Below are 24,721 nucleotides of genomic sequence, written 5' to 3'. Positions count from 1 at the left end.
ACTTCCTAACCAGTTAAAATATCACGCGTGCCTACTAAACTTAAGCTTGAAGCAAGTAAAACTTATATTAACCAGATATCAAAATCATCGGTCTGAAAGCTTATATGCATTAAATTGTCTATGGCTGCAGGTAAAAATATTTACAGTTCCCATTTAAAATAATGATACATCAAATTTTAAAGACAACTACTTAATATTTTTTACCAAACTATTCATATGACGAAAAAACTGGCTCGATCAGCGGGTATGTTCAGCTATGTTTTTTTCTAAGTGAAAGGCATGGAAAGTTACCAATACTTTAACATGCAGCAATAGATAAAAGATTTAACTTTCAAATGGTATATACATTTTGTAATATTAAAGGAAAATGTACATCCATTAAGTTTTATTTGCTACAAAACGCCTAATTTTTGACTTTTTGATAGGCATGAGTGATATTTCAATGGAATATATATAGGAGTGCCTTATTCTGTTATCTATGTCTCTGATTGATTGATTGTTTGATTGATTGTTTGATTGATTGATTGATTGATTGATTGATTGATTGATTGATTGATTGATTGATTGAAAATAAGATAAAATAATTTATATCCTGAGACAGTCTTTGATTATATATATTTTTTGCACTCAATAATTGGCTGCATTATAGATGTGGTCTATGAAAAATACTTATGTCTGTACGCGATATTTCGTATAACTTGAGTTGGAAGATGTATTTACAAGCACTGGGCGAACCTACCGGAGCACATATAGAAATACGTTTTGAAGCACTAAATATACCACACCAATACAAGAATTACCTATTGACAAATTGCAGGCCACTTTTGACATGACTTTATAGTTGTAGTGCACAGCACTAGTTTAACCTTTGAAGTCGTGCTTCAGGTTTGAATTTTTTGCTTCGTTAAGTGTTTGTTTACGGAATTCCGCTTGTTTTGTCTGGCATACGATGACGCTTTCGCGTAACTTTTTCAAAATAGAAAATCTTATAATTTTATGTAAACTTATACATGAACTTAAGTCTTAATTAAAACCTTATCTTTGAGAATTGACACATGTTTCTTTACATGTATATAAAAGAAAGGGACTCCCAGCAATTTTGAAAGATAAGATATAGATTTTCGGGGACCTAGTAAGTAAGCAGACGGTAAAATTTGAATAAGTAAACTAATATTAATTTAATATAAAAAAAGACAGATACTTTTGAAATCATAAATACATTCAATCTCACAGTGTCTTTACTTCTGAAACGAAAATATAACGGATATTTATAATGAAATTTTGACGAAATGGCGGATTTGGATCTACTCATTGAATTTTCATTTAAGTTGAACCATAAGAAATTGTGATTTAAAGTTTTAAAACACGCTCTTAATATATGTTTTTTCTTCATTTTTGTAGGAATCGCCATCAAATATGTGTAAGTAGTATTTTGTTATACAATGTACTAGTAGTTGTTGGGATAAAATTTCGTGGGATCTTAAATTCGTGGTTTGACCTACCCACGAAAACCACGAAAATTCGTGCCCCACGAATAATAATGATTTTACAGTAATCAGTACGACAGTAACCTAGCTAGCTATAATAGCTAGCCTACAGCTGCAGTTTTATAATTCGATCATTCAGGAAAATATTTCTGGTCAGTGAACGTAACTCGAAATTGATATACAGAAACAAGGCTATTAATTTTCTTATTGCAATTGCCTAACACGCATTATCAGTAATTTTTTATATAATGTATGTAATAAGTTACAATTCTCGGAAGCATTTTGGCTAAATACTTTGTCTCAATAATCAAGGGAAATAATACCGTTCAAATCGGCAGCAGATTTACTTTTTAACATCATAATTACTTCCATTTCATTCAAGCAAATCACATTTCTGTAAACAAATATCATAGCTCTAAACTTCAAGAAAGAAACAACAAAATAACACCTTATTTACTATGATATAAGACTGAAAATGTCAGAAATGAAGCATATTGAAGTCGTAACACAATGTACAATATTCATCAGCTCTCGTGTTCGCCGTAAACGAGTTTTCATCGTATTAGAAAAGAAATTTCGTTTTTGAATATACATGTCTGTTTCTTTTATACATTAAAATACCCGGTACATCATAAATAAAATCATTTCATCAACGAGAAAAGTTAAAACAACTGAAGAAATGACGAAATTGTCCGACAGAAAAAGCTTAATTTTTCAGACGCACTATTCATAATATTCAGCTATATAAATTACATTTTTGGCTCCTTCTGTCAAATTTCGGATAAGGACAACTGTTTGTTTTTTTACTTCTCCTGCCCTTCTCTCTCCCTCGAATGTTGTATATAAAGAACTCATCTGGTGTTCGTATTATCCGAGTTCAGTTGTATAATGTTATATTTCAGATTACGTCACACTGTTTGTCTTGTCGGCATGTGCAATGTCAGGTTAGTATTGTTTCATATTATTGTGAAAAATATGTCATTTTTTTCAAACAGTAATTTTCTATTCTTTACTGTATATACAAGAACGTGAAAAACGTGGTGATTCAGGAAAAGTGAAATTTGGCAATAATTTCGATTCGATAAACCCTACCACAGTACTTTATGCATTTTTATTTGTTTGGGTCGTCAGACCAAACAAATAATGGTAGCGAAATTTCAGAGTCTAATGCTGTTAATTGCAAATGCCGAAAGTAGTCCACTTTTTTGAAGCGGTTACTTCCCTTTATATGTACACTAACGATGAAAAATTCAGGGGAGATCACTGCGTAAAGATGGTCAAAGGCAGGCGCATTAATTTTCAAGCAAAATAATTCACGAATGGTCGAATATTTCTAATATTGTTTTATTGTATTTTCTGATCGAAAATAAGTAAATACAAAGCGGACATTCAATCTCTGACACAGAAGTTTCACGACAAACCTAACAAGTAGTTCTCAAAACAGCTTAAAACTAGCGATTTAAAAGAAACTCTTTTGTTACAAGTATCCAACAAATTACAACGCATTCAAAGTTTAAAAATAGCGTTGGCTTATAGAATTGTCAATAAATGCACAATCACAAATTACGCGGATGAATATGATTTTATCAATGAAAATACTATTTTTAGCGATGTCGATTACCGAATACTACACAAACCGAGTAGTGGAATATATAGATTTTAGCGATGTCGATTACCGAATACTTCACAAAGAAATCTGACTGCCGAGTAGTGGAATATATAGATTCTACATGTCGGACTGTTTGGGCGAGAAGATTTTCTCTAAATTATTTACTTCAATTTTAAACAACAGGTTTATCGTGAACAAAATACCTCGAAATACCTCGAAATTAATAAACAAACCCGAAATGCAATGGAAGTTCTAAATTTAGAATGGCTTGATTTTATTCAGGCATTGTATGTACAACTTCTCTGTGGTGCAGGGGTAACGCGCTCGCTTAGTGAGTGAGAGGTCTGGAGTTCAAATCCCAGTCGAGGAAACTTTTTTTTTAAATTTTTTTTTAAGTGTCTTTGTTAAGGAAGTAGCCATGATATGCAAGGATAAAGTGTGGCTGTCATAAAAAATGAACATAAATGATTTTTTGATGCAACTCTAGATATACAAAATTCCGTATGTATCAAACTCTGGTGCCTTGCAAGATGAATTATAGTACATAAAAATAAACTTATACAGGAAAATACATACAGATATACAGCACGATTTAGATTGCAAAAGTCAGAAAATAGCACAGATCTTGCAGCCCTTTGATTCTTTATAAATATACATGCTTATAGTAAGCTCCAGGATTATTTACATCTGTGTTAAACAACAGTTAAAGTCGTTACAAGTCCTAATTTAGAATAATATGGTATTCTTTAGGCCGTTCACATATAAATTCACCGTTGCTGAGGGGTTTTCGCGCTCGCTTAGGAAGCGAGAGGTCTGGAGTTCAAATCCCAGTAAAGGCAACTCATTTTTTTTCCAAATTGTTTAAGTCAAATAAACATTGGATTGAATATCAGTGCAATTAGTCTTATAGCCAATTTATTACCATTAAAACGCTTGAAAGCATTGGTGGCACTATACATATAATCTCACAACCTGTACCTTTCTTACATTCTGAGACCCAAACAAATTCAGCGCCTTCTGTGCTTTGATTATGTAATGTGCTTGCAAAAATGTTACAAGTTGATTTGTATTAATTCATTCATAACACATTTTATCCTATAATTTGTATATTTTAAGATTTAACCTCACATAGTCAAATAATCGTAACCTTTCTTTATAGTATTACTATATATATATAGAGAGAGAGTTATCCATTTTACACATATCAAATTCAAAATATTTAATAAGATTTTTTTACAACACGTTTTTAGCGTATGCTGCTACAGTCCCTCCCCCGGCAAATGTTACAACCTCCAACATAAGGAGATGTCGTCAATGTAACAGAGCTAGTACCCTCTCTGACTGTAATAAACTCGTTACTTGTGACAGCACATTAGAGGTAATCTTTACATCATTTCATTTTGTTTTTCACTATTTTAGCAAATTAAAACGTAATTATTAAATTCTTCTATCGCATCTTTTTGAAAAAGATTACTTCAAAATGTAGTTCATGTATATAAATGTAATATGTAACTTATTTTCATCATTTTTAGGACTGCTTCATGGACGAGCTTATCACCGATCAACTTACTGTTGTTTATGTTGGTGGTTGTAGAGCTAAGACTGTGAGTAAACATTTTTATTATATACTTATAAACGAAATATTAAGAGATTTTGATGAAATAAAATGCATATTTTCATTTTCCGTATTTTCACTGCAGTGAAGAATATTTTCCATATTTTTACTGCAGTGAAACATTTTTTCCGTATTTTCACTGGTGTCTTGCAGGACAACTTTTTGCTAAATTCAGCCAATATACAAATTGTAAGGGAAAGTCTTTCAAACTGTGATGTAAAAAAGGGAAAATGAATATAATAAACAGAACATTCAATTTTTTTTCTATAAATACAGGATTTATTTTCACCTTGTGCTATGAAAATTATCATATTTTAATCGTAGCTACCGCCATTCATGAAATATTCATTTTCATACCATTGTTGTATTTATAGAAAAAACTTGAATATCCTCTGTTGATACATGTTTATATAAAAAGAAAATTAGCGGGGAAATATATGCCATGTACTCGTTTGATGCTCTCTAAAATGCTGGAAAAACACCGCATCGACACTATAGTAACTCAATAAAACGTTTTCAAAGTATATGTACATGTATAAAATTTGGCAGATTTAATAATTATTTGCGGCAGATAAATTGACACATAAATTCAGTAGAAGATGAATTACAATTTTTTTAATTATCATTATTAAATATACAAACAACACGAAATGAAAAACAGTTGTTTCTGTTCACTAGGTGTGCAATTCGTCAGGAAAGAAGAGAAGAAATGATCTCGTGGCTTGTTCAAGGTAATATTTCCCGCCCAATGCCGGTCTGTTTTCAGTTTGACTTCCTGTAAAGTTAACACGAATGGACTGAATATAAGAAGTTTTCATTGGTCATTTTAAAAATACAAAATGAAATTAGGAATCTCATTGGCCATTCTAATTAAAGTAAAATGTAATGGATACACATGAAGTTCTAGTTAACTTTTGTAACCTTCGAAATAGGATCTTCTGTAGGGTAATAACCTGTTTTACATTTTCAGTTTCAATTCCTTTTGAAGAAATACTTTATTGTGACTTAAGACTTTCTAGAGCTAAATGTCACATCAAGTGTGTTTTTATACAGATGTTAATTTCAAATTATCCGCGTTACAACGTATAGCGGTTAATTGTTGTCTTGTCCTTACCGTGTTAATAAAACTGGATTGGTCAGTTTTTTGCTTGACTGCGTCGGAGTATATATAGTCACAGGGCGTGACTAGTAATCCGTTTCTATCGAGTATCTCACAGAGAACAGCCATTATCTTTCACAAATTCAAATTTAGCCTTTCGAAATATTGATGACTTTGTAATAGCATCATGAACATTCTTAAAGCATTATTTGTTGAGGTTCGTAAAACTTTTATGCATGTTGTAATGGTTTCACAAAGTGGACGTGATATAAACCCAGAGGTTGATGAAGGCGACTTTATGACCGGACAAAGCATGGGTCCTCCTACGTCCATTTATTTGTTGTATTTTTATACAATATGTAATTCTTCCAGAAGGGTTGCGCAGCCCGCTCGCGGTTAACCTGGTTTGTCTGTAAAGTGTGATTGTCTGGCATATGTTTTTCATGATTGTAACTGTGGAAATGTTGTCAAAATAATATAATTTAGTTTGATAAAACTCAACGATTGTTAAATATAATGGAGCACTTACAAGTATTTGTTTAAATATCATGATATTATGTATACATTTTTATGTTTGATTCATGCATATAATATGCTTATGTCAGCCTTCTCCATGCTGTTTCTCTCAATAATCAATTCTCGAAATGCACAACTGTTTTGTTGTTTTATGATAAGGTAGAGATGAGACTATACCAGTACTGTATTGTCGTTCACGATATCAGCAATAAAGTGATGAAAATTTATGAGATAACTGTACATTGATTTGTTTTCTTCAGATGTTGTGATTTTGATGAAGATTGTAACAAACGTCTTTGTGGAATTAAAGACGGTATGTTTCAATTGTGTTTCATTTAGATAGTTCATTTCCCTGTAAAATTTCGTAAACATGGGTAAACTTCGCTACTTTTCCCTTACAATAATATATTGAAAAAATTATAAATATATTTCCAAAATATATATGCAAGATATATAATGGAGATTAAATTTTGAATTTATCAATATCCGGTTATATGAAAGATATTTTATGTAGTCCTATATATACATTCTTTTTTTTCTTTTTTTTTTTTTGGCAGACACACTTAATTCATCCCAGTGTTACTCTTGCGATCACAGAACATCTGAACAATCTGAAGTGAAGGACCCAAAGACGTGTGTAACCCTAGATACATGCCAACCTAATGAGGTAAAATATTGGAATTGGCAGATTTAATTTAGTGCCAAAGATTGTGATTCTTACTCATCTAATTTGTGTTTTTACAAGGTTTCATCAATATAAGATAAGGTAATAACGAGTATATTATGTGGAACCATTCTTATATAGAGTCAAAACAACACTATATAGTATGCAGAATTGTCTTTATATAGAGTCAGCTTAACACTATATGATATAATTTACTTCGAGTTTTCCCGCTGTTGACACGAACGGTGCATAGTGAGATATAACCCGGTAAATTTAACCCCATCAGTATAATGACAGAAGCACACCATATAATGATGTTTGCACTTCATATAAAGCAGCGGTCGTATAATAATAGATGCACATCGTATAATGAAAGATTGACATAATATATTGATAAGTTGACTGTATATAATGATGCAACCACATAATATATTCACAAATGCACACCGTATAATAATAGATGCACATCGTATAATGAAAGATTGACATAATATATTGATGAGTTGACTGTATACTTATATAATGATTCTACCACATCATATATTCATAAATGCACATCGTATAATGATTGGTCGACATCATATAAAGACACATTGACATCATATATTGTTCAGTTGAATTCATATAAGGATGCATCTACATAACATATTCATGAGTGCACATTGTATAAAGAAAGAGTGACACAACAACGTTCATTTTTACAATCATAAGACAGTCAAGGCTTTCCATAAACAAACACTCCCCTGAAAACACAACATAAATGTGGGATCTGTACGAAAGACCGGTAGATCTGTGAACAAGTGTTGACACCAAGTTTTAACTTAAACTCTTGTCATCTGAACCAGTGTCTTCTGTCGATGTGTGAATATCTTTAACAGGCGTTTTGATTTTTTGACATTTCTTGATTGGAGGTTATTTTTCTTAATTGTCTTGAAACCTTTACTATTTTTTTAATATTGTTTGCTTTTCGAGTCCTTTTTCAGCTCTTTTGGAATAATTCTGAAGTCTTTGGTGACTGATTTTATGTTTCTGTTATTGCCGTCAAACTGAGAAATTCTTATGATAAGCTTTTGTTCTTATGTCCAAATTGTGAATAATAGTGTTTCCGATATTTTTGAAGAGAAAGGACAATGTAGACAACTGCATTCTTCCATTTTGCCTGACAATAAAAAAATAAATACGTTAAATAATAAACGTTTTCTGCATTAAATCTTTAAAAATACTCACAAGTCAGGGTACAGATAAAATTTGTAAACTCACAAGTAGGCAAGTAACGTTCAGTGTACGTAATTGACCTCCTTGGTTAAACTCATAATTTAGTCTTCAAATTTTGCAGATGACTAGATTAATCGTGCGTTATTGATTATTTTAGTAGTTCGATATCACAATTCAATGTTTAACTAAATAATCCTTGAAATAAGAAGGATTTTTGTTCGTGTTCAGTGTTGATCACCTGAAAGCAGTTCGTTAGTTTCGATTATTTTATAGCCTTAATGCTAACATTTATATTTTGCATAACTTAGACGTTTAATAAAGTTTCTCTTCTACGATAACAAATAGATTTACTAACCTAACGTCCATAAGTATCAATATAAATACCAATATATTAAACAAGTTAAGCGTCAGAAAATGGCTGACATCACAAGATCCGGTTGGGGTTCAAATCGTTTATATACTGTTGAAGTGTTTGGATGTTCTTTCTCTTTTGTATTCATACACGTTCCCTGTTGTCACAATATGAAACCCCGGAGAAAATAAACCAACGAACAAGCATCTAAATATGATATTTCTGTCGCTTTCACTTTCTCTGCCGTCACAATAAGTAAACCCCAGCTAAAATGAGCCTATCAATGGGCATTCTCTGGAGTGCGGGTAACTAATACTTGCACTCCAGTTAACGCACGGTGCATGTATATTAAAAATTTCATATTCAGATAATCGTTCATTGGTTACTTTTTCTGGGGTTTCTGCGGTTCCCTCAAAAGTATTTAAACCAAATTTGCATAAATTGATCCTCATGCTCATTTCTGATGACTTTTTTCAATTTTGTCCGACTTCAGGTGTGTTATGCAACGACGACAGATATTGGTGGAAAAGACACGTTTTACTATGGTTGTTTATCTAAACTGGTAAAGTTTCGTTGACGATACAGATTCTGATTCTCGTAATATTTTTATACCCCCCCAAGGACGGCATATTAAAATCGCAACGTCCGTCTGTCTGTCTGTCCCCACTTACACAAAATTTGTGTACGGACTGTAACTTTGTCATGCATTGAAGGCCTTTAAAATGACTTGGCACAAATGTCTACCACATCTTGATGATGTGTCGACACATGACACTACCTCAAAAATCAAGGTGGTAAGTTTGCTATGAATGCTCTCTACAAAAACAATATTAAGCAATTTGTTACTATTTTCATAATAACTTTCTGTAGTACTTACGAAACTTTTTCGGGAGGATTCGTCACTTCTGTTTGACAGCTGTTGTTTCAGATCTTGTTTAATAGTTTTGAATATAGTTTTTATATATTTTTAGATGCTGTAATAAATTTTTATGACCAGAAAAAAGAGGCGGCGTCCTTAAATTTAATAACCAACATAAAACATTTAAAAATTTAAAAATTCATTCTTAACTACAAACATGTATGACCATCATTTCAGCAATGCGGATTCCTGATGGAAAAAGCATATAAAGATTTTCAAGATTGTGTGTCAAATAAGACAGCCCTAGCACCAGGTCCTGCACGGGATGCAGTATGTGGAAATGTTGGTCGTGCAACCAGCCTGTGTCACTCTTGCTGCGCTGATGGTGGATGTAACTATGGGACATGCGAAGAATTAAATAGTACGTACATGTATACCTCTTTAGATATTTAATGGGACTCCGCTGACGTCCTAAAGCTTGAAAACATAAAATTTGAACTTCTTATATAGATCAACTAGGGCCATTCAAACAGAAAGATGTGCAAAAAAAAACTATTCAGAATTATGCTCAGAAATAAATTGAAAATCGTATTTTTGAGCTATTTGAGTGAAAAGCCTTTTAAACTTTACACGTTATAGACAGAATCGACATACTCATTTGTTTATGAAAGTAATAATAAATGCGGTTTTTATTAATGTTATCTAAAGTCACTGCGGTATACTGTAATTAAAACTTTTCATGCTTATCTGACAGCAATTTTATTTAATATTTGTTTTTTTTCTTATTTACAGACAGAATATTTGCTTTGGCGGAGAACGGAAAGTTTGACATCAAAACTTTAAAAACAACATAGATATTTACCTTTTCTATAAATGATAAGTGCCAATTTGTTGATATTTTTATGTACACGGAATCGAAAAAAAAAATAAAAGGCGTCCTTCAGAAGTTTTTTGTTCAGGATTATCAAAGTGACCAAAAATACATAAACGGCCACAGAGCGATAAGTTCACTCATGAGATCAATCACCCACGCAGTGATCTCCTCTTACAGGATGAGATCTCTAAACAGTGATCCCCCTTACAGGATGAGATCTCTACACAGTGATCTCCCCGTACATGATTAGATCTCATGTGCAGTGATCTCCCCATCTCTACGCAGTGATCTCTCCTTACAGGATTAGATAAGATAAGGTTTTGCTCAATACAGTGCAGAGGTTTTTGCAAACTCCGCCCTAACGTTGCTTAAGCGGTGCGCGAGATAGTCTAGTATTAGCACATAAGAAAAGCACCATGATGGATCTAGATTTCTCACCTAAGACCAATTGATAAAAAGTACTGTATTTCTTCAATGCAGAATCAGGCCTTTATTACCCCTAAAATAGAGGTTCACTAGGCAATGCAACACTTACATGCCAAATATCTAAGTTCAAACCATGCACACAAGAAGATACAAATGCATTTTCCTAAGTAAGTCTGCAAACTAAGTAACCTAAAAAGTGTGCAGCTAGTGGTGTGATTTATTTTATACAACCTTTGTTAAGGGTCACAAGGTAATGCACAATGCACAAGCTAAATATATAAATATCTGGAAAAAAGTGATCCCTCAATCGGAAGCATTAAAATTAGCACTAGAACTCTGCGAGTCGGATGTGACGCCTTGTGAACAATATTGTTTAGGAGAAATGGCCAGGACAAAAATAAAATTTGAAAATCAACAAAGGGCAATAACTCAAAAAATAAGAAATGCAGAGCAGCAGTTTCTGTGCACTGCACTTCTTATCAATAAGATCTATCATCCTATTAAGTTTCAAGTCTAAAGCTTTTATAATTTATGAGAAATGGCCTGGACAAAAATATAGTTTGAAAATTAACAAAGGGCAATAACTCAAAAAATAAGAAATGCAGAGTACCAGTTCTTGGGCACTGCACTTCTTCTTAATGAGATCTATCATCCTATGAAGTTTCATGTCCATAGCTTTTATACTTTAGGGGAAATGGCCTGGACAAAAATAAAGTATGAAAATTAACAAAGGGCAATAACTCAAAAAATAAGAAATGCAGAGTACCAGTTCTTGTGCACTGCACTTCTTCTTAATGAGATCTATCATCCTATGAAGTTTCAAGTCAATAGCTTTTATACTTTAAGAGAACAGGCCCGGACAAAAATTAAGTATGAAAATTAACAAAGGGCAATAACTAAAAAAAAAAAGAAATGCAGAGTACCACTTCTTGTGCACTGCACTTCTTCTTAATGAGATCTATCATCCTATTAAGTTTCAAGTCCATAGATTTTATACTTTAGGAGAAATTGCCCAGACAAAAATAAAATATGAAAACTAACAAAGGGCAATAACTCAAAAAATAAGAAGTGCAGAGTACCGGTTCTCGTGCACTGCACTTCGGGTCATTATAAGAAGCATGCATACCAAGTTTGAAGTCAATCCGACTTATAATGACTGACTTATGCTCCGGACAAGCTTAAGGGGACGCCGACGCTGACACCGCCGACAAAAGTAACTCCTATATGTCGCCTTTTTTAAGGCAACACAAAAATTACATTTCAAATTGCAGACTGGTTTGAGTCTGTACATCAGTGCAACTTCCTTTATGCCCCCTAGCTCCGGCTTATACAGTACACCATTTTCAACACTTAAAAGTGCTGAATCAATGATCCGGAAGAACTAGAAAGATGTAACAACACTGAAGTGAAGTACAGGGCAACTTTTTACAGCTCTACTGTGTAATCTAGTTTTGGAAGAAAAAGTGACTTCCATTAAGGTAACAAGTTTTGACATTTATTAAACCTTGATATAGGTACAGTAAGCAATATGTTTACAGGCCACCTATGTAAGCATAGGGTTAACAAGAGCTGTCAGAAGGACAGCGCGCTCGACTTTTTTAGTGCTTGCCTATAAAACAAAACTTTGACAGTTAAGGGCACACAAGACTTTAACTAGGAATTTCTAAGTACAAATCAAGAAACATTTTCACAGAGTTATCTTCTCTTGCTTACAGATAGGTCTCATGATGGCACATAAGAACTCCAACTTCCAAAGTAATATCTCAAATGGTTAGGTCAACAAGTGGACAAGAATGAAAATTTTAACTGAGTTTCTAAGTCAAAAAGGGCCATAATTCAAATAAAATCCTTAACAGAATTACCTTCTCCTGCCCATGTTTGGGACCATGATGGTAAACAAGTATTCCAACTTTCAATTTAATATCTCAACCAGTTCAGTCAAAAAGTTGACTGGTACAAAAAACTTAACCAAGATTCTAAGTCGATAAAAGGCCTTAATTTTTAAAACAAATCCCTGACAGAGTTACCTTCTCTTGCGTACAGATGGGGTAATGATGTGAAATAGCATTAAAAGTTTCAAAGCAATATCTCAAAGGGTTAAGGCAATAAGTGGATTTTACCCATATTCAATGTATTTTCTAAGTCAAAAAGGGGCATAATTCTGTCAAAAACCTTGACAGAGTTATGTCCTCTTGTCTGTTGATGAAGGTCGTGATGGTAAACAAGTATGGTCAGTTTCAAAGCAATACCTCCAATGGTTTTGAAATAAAGTGAGGTGGTACAAAAAACTTAACCAAGCTCAATACACTTTCTAAGTCAAAAAAGGGCCATAATTCTGTCAAAAACCTTGACAGAGTTATGTACTCTTGTCTGTAGATGGAGGTTATGATGGTGAACAAGTATGGTAAGTTTCAAAGCCATACTTGTAATACTTCTGAAATAAAGTGGGGTGGTACGAAAAACTTAACCAAGGTGTGACGCCAACGCTAACGCCGACGCCGGGGCGAGTAGGATAGCTCCCCTTTTCATAGAAAAGTCGAGCTAAAAAGGAAAGATAAAGAAGAATACGGCCATCGAGTCACACACATATATAACTCGAAACAACGAAAGCACGAAGTTATGATAGTGAAAAGTCCAAATTATGAAACCACGATGGCAAAAAGCCGAACGTACGATGATAAAAAGTACGATTATGAAAAATCGAAAGTACGATGGTAAAAAGTCAAAACCGTGTAAGGTCGAAAGTACGATGGCTTAAACATGAAATTATACCAATTTTCACCATCGTGGTTTCGTTATTTCTACTTTTCACTTTCGTAATTTCATGCTTTAGTTGTTCTGTAAAAGCGATGTCCTAAAACAAAACCCACCCTCAATTGTAGGACATTCTACGGGGCACGAACAAGAACAGGAGATGCTTAAGGGCTGAGCAAGAACCAAGCAGGCGTCATGTTACTTCAAATGCCGGATCAGTTTTGATACCAGGTTATTTTTAGAACATTTTGAGATTAAAAGACTTTGGGCATTGTAATTACAGCAAGCAGTTTTAAATATGTTTCATACAAAAGGTTATGTAAACTTCGTGACCCCATGTCCGCGCCAGTTTTGATCTTTGGGGAATAATTTATCTAATTTAGTGGATCACTATGAAATCCGGCATGCTAATTACATGTGTATCAAAATTTAAAACATGTATACGTAGTTTTCACGGGTACACGCGAGTTCATTCTTAAGTTAGGACATGGAGAGGAATCCTGTAGACAATACATATTAGACCCATTACAATGTATAACCAATGGAAATAACACGGTCTCTCCTTCGGTGGTTCAGATATAACCCTTATTGTTATTCAGGATAGACTGTTCGTAAAGCAAATGTGTATGCTTCACTATTTTTGATGTATGCAAAGACAAACTCTATCAAAACAATTCATGGAAACATTTTTTTTTTAATGACCAAATGACGCTTGACAATGCCATATTTTGATTACATTTCAAAAGAATTTCATTTAGACCTTTTTTGCTCAACAACGCTCAGTTTTGGGGAATTGGTAAACAAAGTCATCATAGTAAGTAATGTTAAGAAGCTTCAATTCATTGATTATCATCATATGGACTGGGATTTCAATTCAACAAAATTTGCTTGTTCTCATGAAAAGAAAAAGATGATTTCACATAATAATTATTCAGGTGATGCTTTGATTTTGGAATTATTTCTTGGACTTGTAGCTTGGAAAATATTTTTATACAAATATATTTATTATCTGGATTGGATCTGATAGCAACAGTCAGACCCTTGAAGTATAAAAAACAAAGCTGACAATTATTTTGCTACTTTTATTAATTCATTCAGAGTTAGAATTTACATTCAGTCATTAGCATTCAACCCCATACAGAAACAAGAGCAGTCAGTAGGATAGCATGCTCAACTATTCTAGTAAAACAAGAGCCTGGATAATGTTGAAAGTTAAAAAACGCCATTATTCTGTCAAAATTCACGTCAGAAATATGGGCCTTGGACAGTGACCTCCTGTTTTGCTCTCAGCCTCTCATCCATTCTCTTCAGTAGTTCTGGAGATACCAAATTGCATGCAAAAACCTAACCAAAGTGTATTCCTTATGACAACACCTAGGTGAGTAAAATAGCTCACCCTATTCTTTGAACAGTTATCTATAAACTGTATAAACAAATCAAATTACCAGGGTCCAGCAAGGCAATATAGAGTCAACAGATAGAACATTATTAACATATTATAACAAGATCTGTCAAAAGACAGCAAAATCAATTTTTCTCAGATAAAAGCAATCAGGAGGCATAATTCTGCAAAAGTGCTTGGAAGTACATGCACTACCAATCCTTGATAATGATAATCAAGTTTTTTCAGTATGAAATCTGCTGTGGTCATAGTATTATTATTTTTTTTTACCATAGGTTTAGCTCTTAAATTTGGTTGGCAAATCATGGTCATGCAACTACATAATTAGGTAAAGAAGCAGACACTTGTTTTTGGTTGAGTTTATTATGTTTTGTTTAGGGGGTGAGTTGTCAAACACAAATTTACAATGTATATGCATTTATTATTTTGATATGATTTTTATTTAAGTTCGAAGTGCATATCTTGTGTTTGTTTTTTTTTTTAGAAAATATAGAAAGTATTTTCAGTAAAAAAAAAAGATATATAAGCAAACTTATCTTTTTGGGTTATATGAAAATTATGCTTTCTAGAAATGCATTCAAAAATATAAGTGAACAAGTTTACTGCATGTATGTTTAAAGTGAACATCTACAAATAAACCTTAAGAAAAAATCAACCAATGTTTAAAAGTGAACATCTATGACGGCTTTTCAGAAAAATTCAACCATAAAATTGTGGGAAAAGGGGCACAACTGAGGGAATATCAACAAGGAATTTCAAAATGACAAATATGCTCCCCTAGCAGTCAGAAAAAGTAACCTCACCTATAAGTAAATTGTTATGGTCATAAAATTTATTTCAAAATTTTCTTCAGCTTTAACCTACTGTTTTCATGAACAACTGAAAAGTACAGTGATCCTGTGCACAAGGAGTTTACATTATTATCCTATAAAATTTGGCAGCTATTGGCTTAATGTTCTTGGGAATTTATTGACACCAGTCACTTTATCCCAGACAATATCTTAAATCTGTCAAAGCTTTTCAAAAACAGTCGGTGAAAAATTATCTTAAAAACAGACTGTGTAAAATTAACTCAAAAACAGTTGTGTGAAGTTTGAAATAACACGTGTGAAGTGTGAAATAATAAACTGTTGTGGGATTAAAATTTTCTTTTATTTATTACTCAGAAAAAACAACGCAAACCCTTATTATCTGAGTAAGTACAGAAGTTGGTAAGTCTCAACATTTTCTAACCTAATCATCAATATGAAGATTAACTTTATCCTGTACACGTTTGCAGCCAGTTAATGAAATGTGTCCACTTTTTCCACCCATGTCAACAAAAGACAACTCTTCTAAAACAGATACAATCAATCCTTCATTTGGATCACGTCCCTTTTTTACAAAATCTCTTTCAATGCATTGTTTAACATGTACATCTGTAAGCGGTAAAAATGGAATAAAATGATCAATCAGCCCTTTGCTTTTCATTTCCTCATACCATTCCGATTTACTGCTTTCAAATATTTCATCAAATTCACTCTTTAGAATTAATTCTCTTTCCCTATCCACTAACATCTGCGAAAACAAATAATGATTAATTTGACTTGCCCTTGAATTGCTCAAAAATAATATTACAGTTATAGGCCCCATCTTCACGACACCATCTTTGACTTTTCTTGCATTTCTATTCAATGTTTCAATAACATATTGTATACCTCTAAGGTGATCTACTTCAGCTTTATCTATCTCATCAATAATTATTACATTGACGCCACATTTTGTTAAGTTTCCGAGAATCCACGACTTTATAGCAACGGTACCATTTTCTTGCTCCGTCCCATATCGTGAAATCAAATGTAAAGGTGCAAGATACAATGAAATTTTTGCATTATAGAATGCTTCCGATATGAATTTACTTATGTAGTTTTTACCGATTCCCGTCCAGCCATGGAAAGACAATACCAAGCTTCTTTTCCCGTCTCTTCCTCGAATATTTTTTCTGAAATTTTCCAACGCATCTATCACAGACTTTACAGCAATGTGTTGACCGAATACATTGTCTTCCAATTTATGCCGTAACTTAATTGTGTCCACGTCAAAAACAGAGCACCAGCCAATTTGAAAATATAAATAACCACAGATGCAGGTTGAGGCAAGAATAATTGGAAAAAGTATCAGGAAAGAGGAGTTACACTTATTATTATCAGGTTTCGGCTTTCTGGACTTCCCACCGACGGTGCTTACATTTGATGAACTTTTTAAATCCCTATAAAAAACTGAATCCTCAAGACTAGAATTTTGTGACAGGTTCTTGTTGATGTCCCTCTGTCTAACGGACTCTGACGAAGTAATCTTTGGCAGTTTTGTAAATTCTTTACTCTTCTGACTTGAATATGAAACACCAAAATCACTGTGCCGCTTATTTAGCTTTGAGTTTGTATTATTCAAATCTGAAATGTGAGATGTCAAACTATCAAAACTAATCTTATATTACAACTTATATATGAAAATAATCATATCTTTATGTGCAAAATTTAGGGCAAAAATTTTCATAAAGGAAGTAAAGTAATTGCATCTAGATAATATTGGTCAGTGTAAAGTAGCTATAACATTGGGTGTTCTAAATAGTGCAGACTATATATGTGAGGTCTATGGATTTTTGTTTTGCAAGTCCAGTCTTTATATTAATGCCTATTTAAGGCCATGTTTAAAGCTTTAGTCAATGCACTGGCACTAAAATTTCATCAGGGTACTAAGAATAGGAAGAATGTTTTCTCTCTCTCCCTTTTTACCAATTCTGCAAGGCACCTTTTGCAAGTATCCTGCTGTTACCTCAGCCATATATCAGCTCTGAGAGAAAACAGATGATTATTATCATCATGTGTAGATTCTAACAAGTATTCTATATCATATACTTGTTAAATATTGTTCCAAACCCTCTTCCTGCTGAAGTTATGTAATGAATTTGCCCTACTTTGAGTTTGAATTTGGAACAGTCCATTCAAAGTTTAAGGGATTTCAGTATGAAAATACAACAGTTAAGTTCGAAGTACATTGTAAAGATCTTGAAGCTAGCCTGACTCTATACTAGCGGAAAAGTCTAATCACTTTTGGTTCCAACAGGTTATTGAACTATGTAGTTGATGGTTAAAATAATGAGTGAAATATGAATCAATTTAACAGCGTAACTAAATGATTAACTACTCATATATATTTACCATTATTATGAAAGCTGGTATCAGAATGATCTAGCTCCATTGGCGAGAAACTACAGCTCCTATTTATCTCAGGTCTATCGGTATCATGGTAGGAAGCCACTGTCTTTTGTGAAACCTAAAATAAAGGTTTTATTATTAACAGAATAGTTCTTGTTTTTTCTAATTTGAATTTTAAAGTGGATAATTATGTCTACAGTGGGCACATTTTCCATAATTATTTCAAACATTGATAAAAACTGTAACAATGTACCATTTGGATATTTTATGAAATTTTGCTTGAAAAAAACAAAAAAACTGTAAGTGTTGTAGAATGAACATTGTGTATGATGAATGATAATATTTTGTTATAGAACATTTTATTATCTTCTATACAAATATTATATATGAGATATCCTATCATGTATCTCACGCTTGCCAACAACATCCATGTATAATTCTTGCATTGTTTGTTCATATGTCTGATAGAGCTGTAATCGATAGAGATGATATTGATGTATCATTGATATTTCTCTGTATATACCGTATAGGTGGTATTTTCTGCGGTGACTTTATTTCTGCGTTTTCTGCGGTCAATTTCAGCACCGCAGAAATAAAAACCGCAGAATATTTGTCCATGTTTTTTTTTGTTTTTTTAACGATATGTGTCCCACATGATGACCTGTTTCCTCTAAAGTAATAAAGACTTATGGATTATAATGATTTGTTGTCTGATTTACGATAAACTTCTATCAATTTATTAAATTAAAGATACTACCGATTATATATTTCACACGTCATTTCACGCTGATCAAAAGATGCATACTGTCTATTGTTGCGCATTATATTTGTTTGCAAGCAAACATTAATTATAATTGTTTGCAATTACTATATAATTTTGCGGTAACGATGATGAACAAAATTTTAATGCGAAAGTGTACATGCAAATAAAATAGGTAGAGTAATGTGACTTAGACTTTGATAAGATGAGCCGCAGAATTTAAATCACGTTTTGTCCAAAGAATGTGCCGCAGAAATAAAGTCCGCGGAAATAAAAACATGCCAAAATTTGGAAAAACCGCAGAAAAAACCACTTATAAGGTATACAAGAAATTAGGAGTATGCATTGATATATCGCCGATATTTGTCATCCGATATTGATGTATCGTCAATATGCTTTGCAATGAATCCATGACAGCTCTAAAGTCTAATACTAAATACTATCTAAGTAATTATTCAATACAGACCAATTCACTTTACCTCACAACCAGAGTTGAATTTTCATGCTTTACTGGTAAATACCTCAAATCTTCCTCCATGTAATATTTCAAGCATCAACTCGACAGGGATCAATAACCTACCATAAGCTAGCTGAACTGCTAACTCATGTGACAGCACTAATATAGCACACAGTGATCAGTGACATGTGTTTCAAACTCATCTAGCTATCTGAATCACCTGTGGGTCTGGCTGGTATGGTGCATGCACCTGTGAAGTTTGGACTGAAGCTGTAGGTGAATGGATTTCCGTGTTAAGGTTAAAATTTTATGACAAACAGGTTACGATATGCGTTAAAATAAAATATTGGTCTAGGGGCAAAAAAATCACAAAAATGTTAACAAGTCCAGAAGCCACTTTAATTAAGTAAACTTTCCAAACAAACCCAATTTACCTTCACTTTAGTCTGAGGTGAGAATGACTGCACTTTCTCTTTCAATGTCAAGGACTTCCAGCTACCAGGGTTTGGGGTTGAAGCCACAGGAAATCTTGCTGGAGAGAGTATATGGCTTCTATGACGTGGTGGACTATATTCTTGATGTTTATTACCCCATGATACATCAAAGCTAAAAATATATATATAGTTTAAAAACATAGCATACTAAAAACCAAACAAGGTCATTTCATTGCTCTTATTGGGTAGTATATATGGAATAAATTATAATATAGTATACAATTTAATTTAGGATCAAGAAAATGAACATGTTTAAATCAAACTTATCATATTCTACCTGTTTGTTTTCCTTCTATAGCAGGTACTATTTACACTAACATGAAGTTACAGGTGTCTTTCCCACAGGAAAAGTATCTAAAACCATGCAGTTTTCCTTTTTAATAAAATTCAATTATTTTTTCATTCCCCTTTATCAAAATCCCATGTTATTTTCCCCCACATTTAAGAAAAAATCCACTTTGCCTACCTGTGAAAATAGTGTATTTGTTTTAGTATGACACTATTAATGATAATTTATTTAAAATGGATTGTGAAATAAAATATTTCATCTCTTTATTTTAGCAGCAATAATTACTATGCTCTTAAACATGAGTCAAGTGATACTGGATTTCTGTGTAGTCTGACATTGGCTACTTAAATCTCATTTTCTTACTTTGAAACTCTTGAAAATTAAAATGGTTAGTTCCAAAGTCAAACAGGGCAAGTCCACTTAAAAGTCTGTAAAAATTCAGCAGTGTTAATGTTGTGCGAGTGAGATATTTTCTGTAAACACACCTGAAGTTATGTAAGTTTGCGATCAAATTGGATTCTCCAGATATTTCCATTGCTTCCTCTTCATAACTCATGTTGAACTTGAAAAAAAAAGATGATTAATATAATTGTCAAAAGTAAAAGGTTATTTGTAAGTCTAGTTTGAAATGCTGTTTATAAATTGCTATATACCATGTAGGGATTTTTTTGGCTTATTTTATAGCCGATATTCAGTCATATTCCCAATTGAAAATAGTATATTATTTTCCCAATCCACAGGAAAAAATTCCCAATTGAAAGTTACAAAATAAAAATATTGAATAACAAATTCTAAAATCTTTGAAAATAAGGGCTTCTTCACTGTTATGGTGCTTAAATGTTTGAAGATGCCATCCTAGACATTGATTCTTTGCATTCATTTAATCACTTTGCAAAATTTAATTCATGCATTTTTTCCCAATTTTTTAACAAAACATCGCTGAAATTCCCAATTCCATGGGTATGGGTCTGACATGTTCCCAAAATCCTGGAAAAAAATCCCCCTGCCATGGCATAATAAAATTATGTGTCTAGTAAGTAAATACGACATGCAATACTTAGTATCTTCTGGTATCTGCTTTACAATTGATGATAACAAGTAATGAGAAAGGGCCACATGACATTTAATAGACATTAACCAAAGTAAATGTATTATTCCTTAATTTAATTGCTTGACATCATATATAGTAATACAGCTGATTAAAAAATAACTATCAAACTGTATGCAGTAACCTGATTTATTTTGCAATAAATTTATTTGCATTTGAGTCATTTTCTTTTACAAAAGGAATGTTTTTATGAATTATACATATTCAGTGCAGATTAACAGACTGCATACATGTAGTCCTACTTATTAGACTTGTCAAAGAGACATCAAGATAATTTTTGATGGCGATGTCTTTTTCCAACGGTAACAGTTTGACAGTAAGAAAAAAAGTTTGTAAAATGGGTCAAGTCGTTCATGCCGAATTAATTAGGCTACCAATTTAATTTTGATTAAGTCAGAAAAATCTCTATGATTTACAACACACATCTCCAGGCCTTTCCCCAGGAATTTTGCACGGCACAGGGGCAAGTTTTCGCGAAAACGGGGGTGGGTGTGGGAGGGGTTAGGACCCCTGTCCAACGTTGGAAAATATTTGCTATTTTTATGTTTGCTACATCAAAATCTACTGTATTAAAGAGTCTTCGTAAACAAAAAAGATACCAGGTAAATGTAACATTTTAACAATTTATTACACATAATCATAAAATTAAGAAAATAACACAATGAAAAAAAAATCATTTTATAAACAATATATGAGCCGCGTCATGAAAAACCAACATAATGGGTTTGCGACCAGCATGGATCCAGACCAGCCTGCGCCTCCGCGCAGTCTGATCAGGATCCATGCCGTTCGCTTACAAACCCTATAACAAGTAGCCAAACTGATAGTGAACAACATGGATCCTGATCAGACTGCGCGGAGGCGCAGGCTGGTCTGGATCCATGCTGGTCGCAAACCCACTATGTTGGTTTTGTCATGACACGGCTCATATATATTAAACTGTTTATCTTCACAGTCACTCTTCATTGTTTAAAACTGAAATTAGTGTGAACATCAATGCAGAAACAAAACAAGATGCTGACCCATTGAAAAAAACAGCCTTACAGGTGTCTCACTAGGATTTTCAAAATAGGAGTTCTGAGACTTCCAAGCCAGAAAAAGTAGGAGTCCCAAATAATGTAGACTATGCTAAGCCATCTTTGTTGCATTTATGCAATTGATGTATATGATGAATAAACAGAATAAGGGATGAGGGAGTCAGAATTTGAACAGATAAAAAAGCTTATTTAGGAAAATGGTAATACTCCAAAATGGGAAACCCTGTTTCATAAAAGTGATAGAAAAGATCTGATATATAATTTCTAATACCCAACATTTTCAGATAATTATGCTGTTTTCTTCCTGATTCATCCCCCCCCCCAAAGAATGTGAAACTGGCAAATATCTCCATCTAAACTAATGTAAGCAATACCTTAAGTAATTTTAATTCATAAACTACATTTTAAGTGTTATTACACACATTCTAACCAAACATAGCTTCATTTTGGCCTACCTTTTTTAATTAAAAAAGCGACATCGCGAAAATATGTGACAAATGAAATTTTGTCTGTTTTCTGCAAAAACATTCACATTTCTAGTTGTTGTTGATTTGGATTATATCATATCAAATATTTTTTAGTATTTTAAGATTTTATGCATCGGAAATTTCAAGAAACATCATAAAACAAAAACTTAAAATTTGTAATATACGGCAAAATTGCTGATGTAACTTTTGGAAGAGACAGGTTCTTTAACAAATTTCTTTGCATCACAGGGAACTTATTATCAAACAGCTCATTGATATTTTTAGCTTCTTGAAATTTTATTAGAATATGAGGACTGACTGTAACGAAATATATCTCGGACAACTTGAATTTTATTAATCCATGACCGAGGACTGACGGATTTTCGCACAGACTGATTATTAATTGCACCCTATAAACAACCTGTTAATCTGTTATCACACGCACTGATTGATGACAGCTGTGTTGTTTATTGATTAATCATGGAGGCCGATTCTGCAAGTGCTATACAAATTTGTAAACAAGGATTGGAAAATCAAGCGCCGCGGTGACTTTTATGGCACAGCCGTCACATTGATTTGGAAATTAAGGCACAGCAGGAGCGCGGTGCTGAAAGCACCTGGGGAAAGGCCTGCATCTCATCTGGCAATTAAATAATGTCAGTTTGTCATTTATCAATTTACATAAATTAATATTACCTTATACTTTTCTTTACAAGATATTTTACGTGATGATTGACAGTACAAATGAATGACTAAATCACTTAATTTAACCAAGTGTATATATTTGACACTTTTTGTTATATTTGCCTTTCAATGAGTATATGAGGAATATCAAAAAGACATTAATAATTAATTATACAGTACACCTGTGCCCATCAAATGAAACTATCAGAAGATCATAACTATGATTTTATTTAAACAGTTACTCATCCAGGAGCTTTAGGATACACGTGTTACTTAAGGTCATTACAACCTGTGTAGCTAAAAATAATCATGATGAAATATGGACCAAAATTGATTGTTTTATTCCATGTTTATAGGGCATAATATGCAGCCTTTGATTTAATTTATACCATACAGTGCCATATTTATCAGCAGTTTTTCTATTTCTAAAGGTACATGTTACAAGGATAGCAAATTACCAAATGTGTATAACTTATTGACACTCTAGGTCACGCGTCAGTAAACATATTAATGACCTGCTGATCTGGCCGAAGACGATTTTTTTGTGAAAAAATTAATTATTTCCCTTGAAAATCATTTCAATTTTTTATACCAGTATCCCAACATCTTATTGTGACTTACGAAACAAGACGTCTCGAAACTATCCTCTAAATAACCGATATGTGGATTTTATTTAAGTATTACAAAACAACCTCTAACGGTGTAAACAACTTAATATTGGACTTTACTTTCAAAATCACAAATGCGGGAAAATCTTAATACTCCCAGCGCTTTTTAATTATCAAGCGTCTGTTCAACTGCCATTCGATCTCATTATACTCGACCCAATTGATTTTTGGCCCAGTTTTTCCAGTTAGACCATTTGGATTTTTTTTTCAAACTAAATAATTCACATATGATTAGAAAAAAAACTAGTTTAAAAAAAGTAATGAATCAGGTAGCAGATAATCTAAAATAATTTGAAAGACCATAATATTAGCTCTTCCAAACACTATTTGATCTTTTTTTTAAATTGTGTACTTAAACTACATAAAACATATGGTCAGTTGCTTTACATAAATCCATTATATCAATTTAGTGTCGCCCTGTCTGGGCGTGTGGTCTTATGCACTAGTAGTGCACATGGTGTTTTCATCTTGTTAAGATTGGGAAGTTAAGTATGAACTCAACGGTAAATTACCGTGAAGATAAACACGAACGTCAATACAAAGCACATACATTGATCGAGGATATTGGCGAGCATATTATTATTTTAGACAACGAGTTCAATACATTCAGTGATGAACCTACACGAATATAATATTCTATTTATCACATATCAAAAATAAAGTCAATTTAAAGTAAAAAAGAATCGTT

The 24,721-nt window shown here is 32.9% G+C and overlaps 2 protein-coding genes across 3 annotated transcripts; one reads left to right on the top strand and one right to left on the bottom strand.

Moving 5' to 3' along the window:
• Window positions 1-1,043: 1,043 nt before the first annotated feature.
• LOC132729469 (uncharacterized) lies at window positions 1,044-10,362 on the top strand. 2 transcript variants are annotated; one of them, XM_060715237.1, is made up of 11 exons: window positions 1,044-1,132; window positions 1,402-1,420; window positions 2,390-2,431; window positions 4,347-4,474; window positions 4,629-4,700; window positions 5,390-5,442; window positions 6,587-6,639; window positions 6,884-6,993; window positions 9,051-9,119; window positions 9,654-9,837; window positions 10,209-10,362. In XM_060715237.1, exons 2-11 carry the CDS (start codon window positions 1,417-1,419, stop codon window positions 10,268-10,270), a joined length of 777 nt encoding a protein of 258 aa, XP_060571220.1. In that variant the 5' UTR covers window positions 1,044-1,132; window positions 1,402-1,416; the 3' UTR covers window positions 10,271-10,362. The 2 variants fall into 2 exon arrangements, with proteins under 2 accessions (XP_060571220.1, XP_060571221.1); XM_060715238.1 differs by having other exon boundaries at window positions 1,113-1,136.
• A 4,176-nt stretch (window positions 10,363-14,538) lies between these two features.
• On the bottom strand, window positions 14,539-24,115 carry LOC132729471 (torsin-1B-like). The gene is made up of 5 exons (XM_060715243.1): window positions 24,094-24,115; window positions 20,555-20,631; window positions 19,721-19,892; window positions 18,073-18,187; window positions 14,539-17,304 (listed from the first exon to the last, which is right to left on the bottom strand). Exons 2-5 carry the CDS (start codon window positions 20,623-20,625, stop codon window positions 16,106-16,108), a joined length of 1,557 nt encoding a protein of 518 aa, XP_060571226.1. The 5' UTR covers window positions 20,626-20,631; window positions 24,094-24,115; the 3' UTR covers window positions 14,539-16,105.
• Window positions 24,116-24,721: the final 606 nt, after the last annotated feature.

Source organism: Ruditapes philippinarum, unplaced genomic scaffold (genome assembly GCF_026571515.1).
Source record: "Ruditapes philippinarum isolate M1 unplaced genomic scaffold, ASM2657151v2 ctg926_1_1_1_1, whole genome shotgun sequence".
Lineage (NCBI taxonomy): Eukaryota > Metazoa > Mollusca > Bivalvia > Venerida > Veneridae > Ruditapes > Ruditapes philippinarum.
The sequence above is the reverse complement of the archived record's forward strand: the minus strand, read 5'-3'. Positions and strand labels throughout refer to the sequence as shown.